The sequence below is a fragment of the Lathyrus oleraceus genome, chromosome 3, assembly GCF_024323335.1.
Source record: "Lathyrus oleraceus cultivar Zhongwan6 chromosome 3, CAAS_Psat_ZW6_1.0, whole genome shotgun sequence".
NCBI classification, from domain to species: domain Eukaryota; kingdom Viridiplantae; phylum Streptophyta; class Magnoliopsida; order Fabales; family Fabaceae; genus Lathyrus; species Lathyrus oleraceus.
This window is the reverse complement of record NC_066581.1, coordinates 446893567-446901546: the sequence shown is the minus strand read 5'-3', so window position 1 is coordinate 446901546 and position 7980 is coordinate 446893567. Positions and strand designations below refer to the sequence as shown.

At 37.8% G+C, this 7980-nt stretch overlaps 2 protein-coding genes across 3 annotated transcripts in view; one reads left to right on the top strand and one right to left on the bottom strand.

Moving 5' to 3' along the window:
• LOC127128113 (protein ANTHESIS POMOTING FACTOR 1) overlaps positions 1–615 on the top strand; it is a 24783-nt gene extending 24168 nt beyond the window's left edge. For both annotated transcript variants that reach the window (XM_051057360.1, XM_051057359.1), the window contains exon 10: positions 49–615. In XM_051057360.1, coding sequence (XP_050913317.1) covers positions 49–228 — 180 coding nt within the window. In that variant the 3' untranslated portion in view covers positions 229–615. The remainder of the gene's footprint in view (positions 1–48) is intronic.
• A 152-nt stretch (positions 616–767) lies between these two features.
• LOC127128114 (oleosin Ara h 10.0101) lies at positions 768–2070 on the bottom strand. The gene has a single exon (XM_051057361.1). It carries the CDS (start codon positions 1619–1621, stop codon positions 983–985), a length of 639 nt encoding a protein of 212 aa, XP_050913318.1. The 5' UTR covers positions 1622–2070; the 3' UTR covers positions 768–982.
• Positions 2071–7980: the final 5910 nt, after the last annotated feature.

Here is a 7980-nt window from a genome sequence, read left to right as displayed (position 1 = left end):
ATGTGTTCTGAGCGCTTATAAACATTATGGTTTTCTTCTTCTCTGTAGGTAGCATGTTGGAGTAGCCATATTGGCGTGCCTTGGTGCTTGAAATGGGCTCCTCGGCGGGCCATGTTTGCCGCTGCCTCAACTGTTCTTACGTTTTGGATACCAAACAACGAACCAAAGCTGATGAAAGATGAGGATGGTGGCACAGACGCTGAAGTCCCACTTCAGCCCCAACATTGAACTAGCAGCACAGACGCTGAACCAAGACTTTAGCCCCACCAATTGAACCAGCAAACTGCGATACAATTTTTCTTCTTATGGTACATCAACTCAATCAAGGCCTTTGCTTTTGAGGATGCAGCTTAGGGCTTTGCTTTTGAGGATGCAACTTAGCTGGATCTTGTAAATTGTAAATTCCATAAAATCTGACTCTATTAATTGAATGCTCTTTTAATAGTCAGACACATTTATGGATAAATTGAAAACTTGGTCTTTAAGAAATCGTTCATATGTAAGCAACTCATACTCTGTCATTGTATTCCCTTAACAGAGTGCAGTGAGGCATTTTAAGATCCTCAACCTAACTATGAGAAAGAAAGCTATAAAGATAGTTCTGATTATTCCTTATCCTGATAAGTGGAACATTATGAAATACTATTGATATAGTTTGTGAACCACATTGCAACCCCAATTTTATATATTGGGATATTACAAGAAATATGATTTTTAATGTGATCAAATAATTTAACCTTTGGGTGTATGAAATAGAGATGCTCGACTAAAAAAGAGATTATTTATTACACTAGCATATAACACACATTGAATTGAACAACGCATCACTCATTTATGTCACAAAGCATCGACGTCCCCTTACTTAACCCAACAATATAACACAAACTTTACGTATGCTATGTCACATGACATCGCATCATTTATTATGTTCCCATACAAACCCCAAAAACAAACAAACACTGAGCCAAGCTTGTTCATTTTCTCATGCTGCTGCTGTTGATGTTCGCTTGGATTCCTGAGCCTTTGCCTGTATATCTTGCTTCGATTCCTGAGCCTTTGACTGTATCTCTTGTCCAACTTCCTTCGTCTTCTGTCCTGCCTCCTTCGTCTTCTGCCCCACATAACTTGCCACGTCCGCCAAACGATACTTGGCAGACTCGAGTTGCTCGGGCACACTCCCTTGAGTCTGCCGGATGTAATTTACGACCCATGAGAACGACGAAAGAGCCGTTAGCCCAAATGCTCCGGACGTCAAAAAACCGGCGACAGCCAGGCCAATGATAATGGTGGCGGGAACAAGTATAGGACTGAAGAGGATGAAAAGCGGGGTTGTGAGCGCCAGTCCTGTGAGTGTTCCGAGAAGGGAGAGTCCAGCGAGTGCAAGCAGTATGCCGCCTACAGGAAGGCCAGCAATGACGGCAAGCACTTGAGAGGTTGATGGAGTTTTGTCAGAATAATGTGTAGCTCTACTACCCTGAAATCGCTGTTGAGGGGTAACAGCCTCATATCGCTGTTGAGGGGTAACAGCCTCATATCGCTGTTGAGGGGTAACAGCGGTGTCGTAAGTACTGCGTGTTGTTGTGTGCACTAGGACTTGGTGTGGTGTTGTACGTTCCGTCATTGTTGATTGTTGATGTGAGTTTGGATTAAATTATAAAGCTGGTTGACAAGAGAATTATTTGTGAATTGAAAGAATAGAAAAGAGGCGGTGAGATGATGAGATTGTGTGTGTTAATGTTATCCAAAATTTTATAGAAAAAGTGATGTTATTGTGTCATGACACGTACGTGTGACATGATGAGTAAGGAGGTTTGCATGTGGAACATGTATCAACTACTTGGCCTAGACAGAGATTTAATGAAATGAGGTCCGTTCTTATGTTTTGTTTTGGATTTTTATACGGACCGAAAAAGGCGAACCTATTTACCAACTCATTCTGCGGACTTGGTGTGTTGCGCCATGTGTTTGCAGCATTCAATGTACTCCATGGGTAATGGGTATCTAGGTTTATATTTTGTATTGTTTAACGATGACCTTCAACTTGTAATTATTCTTGCTTAAAAAGTTACAAGGAAATTTATCTTTTATTACTAGCATAAGAAACATAAATTTAAATAATTGAAAAATAAATTTACATAATTGATAAAAAAGAGAATAATAAATAGAACATATAACATTAATGATTTGATTCATTTATATTGTAAAATTAGGGTAACATGTATAATAAGTTACTTGACAAATAAAGATAAATTGAGAGAAAATTAGAGAGTGATCGAGGGAAAAAAGTTTATTGAATGTTATGTATTTCAATTACATTGAGAGGTGGTATTTATAGATACACTAGTCATCCAAATCAAATTCAAAACAAACTGTCTAAAACAGTCAAATATACCAAAAGTTAATATACTCGTCCGAATATATGATATATCCTTGGGTATATTCTTAAAGTAGTATGTCTAACTAAAATTGATATACTCGTTCGGGTCTATGATATACCTCCCCAGATATATTTTTAAAGCAGTATGAATTAATCACAATACTCTTCCTAATTCAGATTTGCCATACTTCATATTCCCATTAACTTCTTCCTCTAAAGATCCATTGAAGAATGCATACTTGACATCAAATTGGTGCATCTTCCAACCTTTGTAAGCTGCTATGACCACAACTAGTTTGATTGTTTCAAACCTAGCCACAGATGCATACACTTCATCAAAGTATACTCCAGGTCTTTGAAGAAAACCTTTTGCAACCAACCGTGCTTTGTACTTGACAATTTCACCATCTGGTTTCAACTTCAGTTTGTAAACCCCCTCTTACATCAATTGCTTTCTTGCTTGAGTTTTCAACCAACTCCCATGTTTGGTTTTTCTCAATAGTCTTGAGTTCCTCAATCCTTGTAGCTTTCCAATTTTCATCCTCCGGAGCTTGCACATGATTGATTGGTTATGCCTCAACCATTATGTCTTATTCAATAAGTTCACCATTTTCTCTTACTACTTAATCAGAGAATCTCTCATAGCCATTCAACATGACTAATGAAGCTTTACTTCAACTTGATCTTCTCACTTATTATGTTTAAGCAGGCTCAACTGGTGCAACCTGTTCCTCATCATGCAAAGCAGTTCTGATGTGGCTTGAACTTTCACCTTCTTGCATTGGTTATTCTGGATTTTTCAACCAATTCTAACATTTTCTTTCATCAAAATCTACATCTCTACTAATCACCACCTTGTTCTCAATTAACGAGAATAACTTGTAGACACCTGTTGAATGATATCCAACCATAACCATAACTTGGCTGCCACCATCCAACTTTCTTCCAAGTTGTTCAGGAACATGTCTAAAGCACAGTGAACCAAAGATTTTGAGATGACCAATGGCTTCAATCCTAACCAGAATTCATGAGGTGTTTTGTTGTTCAACTTCTTTATTGGACATCTATTGATGATGTACACTACAGTTGAAGTGGCTTCACCCTAAAAGTGCTTAGGCATCTGCTTTGCTTTGAGCATGAGTCTAGTTATATTCAAGATGCTTATATTCTCCCTTTCAACAATTCCATTTTCCTGAGGTGTGTATGGTGCTATCACTTCATGATCAATCCATTCATTCTCACAAAACTGAGCAAACTCAGCTGAGGTATTCTCACTACCACCACCAGTTCTCAACCTCTTGATGGTGTTTCCAGCTTTCTTTTCAACCAACAATTTAAATGTCTTGAAATTGCTGAAAATTTCACTTTTCTTTTCCAACAAGTAAATCCATAAATGCCTAGTGAATTCATCTACGAAGGTCAAGAAATAGAAATCACCTCATATTTATTTTACTTCAAATGGACCACACACATCTGAGTGCACAATCTCAAGCTTCTACTATGACTTCATTGGCAAGTCATGTTAGAATGGCTTCCTGGTCTGCTTGGCTATTAAACATTCCTCATGAAATTCTGGTATCAGATATGAGATGTCGAATGTAATGTCACGACACTAATATCTGAACAATACAAACAGGATAAAAGATAAAGAACAGTAATGCAAGAGACACAAGCAATTGTTAACCCAGTTCGGTGCAAACTCACCTACGTTTTGGGGCTACCAAGTCAGGAAGGAAATCCACTAAACATAATCAGTTCAAAGACTCTCAGTAAACAACTTCAAGTTACAGTCTTTTCACATAATCTCTACCCGTGTGACTTCTACCTAAAAACTCTTAGATATGAGATCCTACTCACTCCCCCTCAATCACAGCAGTGATATAAAACAAGAATTACAATGGAAAGAAGACACTCTTCAAAGACACATACTTGATCTTACTTAAAAGTTTCAATCAAGTAAACACACACACATGCTTCAAAGCTTAGAGTGAACAAATTACAACTCAAAAATCAGTCCAATTCAATCATCTATGGATGAATGAATGACTTACAATTCACACGACCACACAAGACTGAAAACCTTATTCTCTCTCAATATTTCGTTCGTTATTTCTTGTGTATAAAACCAGGTTTTCCATGTGCTTTATATAGAAGCAATTGGCTGGGCTTGGACATCATAAAACCCTAAAACTATTTTCCATTCATATCTTCTCATGACAACTGATTATATCTCTTTGGAAAATAAGTCAATCTAGTTGTAATTACTGATTGATTAACGCATTCAATCATCTCATCAATCATACATAGATTAGCATTAAAAATGCAATCACATAATACATAACATTCATACTGAATATTCTGTATACAGATGTCATGATATCGGGTCTGACATCTCAGTAAAATCCTGCATAATTACATTTTAAACATCCTGCAGGTACATGTTATCTTATGTCAAGACAACACTTGTGACAACTTGTGAACATTCTAGGTTTTACCAAAATTGCTGCCAACACATAGAACCAACAAACTCGCCCTTTGGAAAATTTTGGCTAAAACATATATCAGTCCATTTGTTCACAAGAGTAAAAAACATATCAGCAGTTAAGCAACAACATAAGTAATAAGCCACACATTTACTAACTATAATAGCAACTAGTAAACACACATTAATCACATATATGCTTCTTCTCCCCCTAAGTCTGTTCAACATAGACATCTCCTTTAACAACACCTGTAACATCCATCCCCCCTCATCTGACATCTCCTTCAACATCACCTGTACTCCACAAAACATCATCCTGTTCAACATCAACTGTCATCTGTTTATAGCCTAGCTACTTCTAGTTACTTCATAGCACATCACATATTAACTGCAGCTTTCCACATATTAACTGCAACTCTCCTTTAGCTACTTCTCCCCCCTTTTTAGTCAAAATAGACCAAAGAGACAAAATAAATGTCTATTAGTCCAACAGAGAATGTCACATAGAATGTTAAAACATATTGTCAGGTGTTACAGAACCATAATTATACACAGCTATATAAGCTGAGATAAAAAGAAATCCAGAGAAATCACAAGGAGAACCCAAAAAATTACATCAAGGCATCAAAACAAGACTGCCAAAAAAAACATCAAACATAAAACATCAAACATCAAACATCAAGGCATCCAGAACATCACATCATTATAACAGGGGAACCATCTTCACCACCACTTAGTCAGAAGAGCTAACATCTTCATCAACTTCAGATCCAGAACCGCCACTTGATTTATCTTGAGATTCAGACCTCTCACTTGAGGTGTGGGCATCTGTTTCCTTGGCTTGACCAACATTATCCATATCTCCTTGCTCCAAGCTATTAATCAGAACCTCCAGAGCTTCTTTCCTAGCTTTAGCCACCCTTATCCCAGTCTCCAATTCCTTACATGTCTCTTTCAGTTCAGCAAACAGGCCATCTTGAGAGGCTGACTTCTTTACAGCAGATATCATTACAATGTCATTGACATGACTGCCTTCAAATAATTTGTAATAAACTGACAATGGAGGTTTTCTTCTACTAGGGATATCACTTGTGCTCATTATTCTAAGTTGCTGGCTTAGGATCATCCCACAAATTATTGAGGGAAAAGCAATGGGCAGCTTCACTGCATTTGTAGAAGCATGTTTGAAAATTTGTTCAAACATGAATCTTCCATAATCAAAATTAAGCTTGGTTCCAATAGCAAATATGATCCTTCCAAGAGCATTTGAGATTGTAGAGATGTGATTTGTTAGTACCCAGTTTGCTGACCCTATCTTATGCAAGATAGCATATTTCACAGTTAATTTTCCAGCAGAGAGATGCTTCTTGCTTGGCCACTCCTTGACCCGTCCAACAGTGATTTTCCTACAGACCTTATTGTCTGTGGCCTCTAGTTCAACAACACCTTCTGTTCCTCTTCCTAGGAACTTATTGATCATAGTTGGAGAAAACTTCACACACTTTCCTTTAACAAACACCTTACAAAACTCTTTGTTGTTCTTGTCAGCAATGTCCTCAGAGATGTTCACCACAAACTCTTTAACAAGACCTTCAAAACATTGAGATAACCCACTAACTATTTTCATTAAACCAGCAGACTTAATCAGGTCCATGACCTCCTTAACTTCCACAACATCCTTTCCCAGTTCTCTTTCCACAGCCACTCTCCTTTGGATTACAAATTTCCACTTGGCTGCACCATCTTCAAGATGGAAGGAAATGTTATCCAGGTGTACAACAACAACCTTTGCAGGAGATTTTCTAACATTTGACCTTTTGAAAGGAGAGATATCTGGGACATCATCTTCAAACACCTACAACAAAAGTAATGTCATGTCTTCTTGCTGTGAGATATAGCAGACTTCCTATCATGCTTCTGTAGAGGCTTTGATCTACATTAACACCATTTTCATCTTTGGAGACCTTCAGATGTGTAGGAGCAGGTGTCCCCTTATGACTTGCATTCTCCATGCCAAACTTTTTAACAATGTTTTTGGCATATTTGCTTTGAGATAGAAAGATAGAATCTTCCATCTGCTTGACTTGTAGCTCAAGAAAATATGTCAGCTCTCCAACAAGGCTCATTTCAAATTCAGACTGCATTTGTTTAACAAAATGTTCGACCATTTGATCTGACATCCCACCAAACACAATATCATCCACATATATTTGAGCCACCATGAGTTTTCCTCCTTCATTCTTAACAAATAGGGTCTTGTCAATACCTCCCTTCCTGTATCCATTGTTAGTGAGGAACACTGTGAGTCTATCATACCAAGCCCTAGGAGCTTATTTCAAACCATAAAGGGCTTTCCTCAACTTGTACACATGCTTTGGAAGATTTGGATCTATGAATCCTTTAGGTTGTTCAACATATACTTCCTCATTTAAGTAGCCATTCAAGAAGGCACTTTTTACATCCATTTGGAACAGTTTAAACTTCAGAATACATGCCACTCCAAGCAATAGTCTAATGGACTCAAGGCGAGCTACATGGGAAAATGTTTCATCAAAGTCAACTCCTTCAACTTGAGTGTATCCTTGTGCTACTAATCTTGGTTTATTTCTAGTAACCACCCCTTGTTCATCAGATTTATTCTTGTACACCCACTTTGTTCCAATGACATTTATTCCTTCAGGTCTTGGAACCAGTTCCCATACTTCATTCCTCTTGAATTGGCCTAACTCTTCCTGCATGGCATTGATCCAAAACTCATTAGTCAAGGCTTCCTTGACATTCCCAGGCTCAATCTTGGACACAAAACATCCATGTGAGATCACTTCCCTTGATCTAGTTGTGACCCCTTTATTTGGGTTTCCTATAATGAGATCTTTAGGATGATCCTTCTGAATTATGATAGAGGGTCCTTTATTAATTTTGTCAGCTTTAGGTTTAGCTAGAGTGAGTTCATTCTCATTACTTTTGTTTGGGAAATCAGCTGGGGAATCATTTAGGGATGTCTCAACATCGTCTGTGACATCAGTCTGCTGATCATCAACCACAACATTGATAGATTCCATCATTACTTTTGTTCTGGAATTAAAGACTCTAAAAGATCTACTGTTTGTTGAGTATCCCA

Bases quoted from the DNA above. Each gene is read 5' to 3' on its own strand.
- LOC127128114 (XM_051057361.1), bottom strand. From the start codon at position 1,621: ATGACGGAACGTACAACACCACACCAAGTCCTAGTGCACACAACAACA.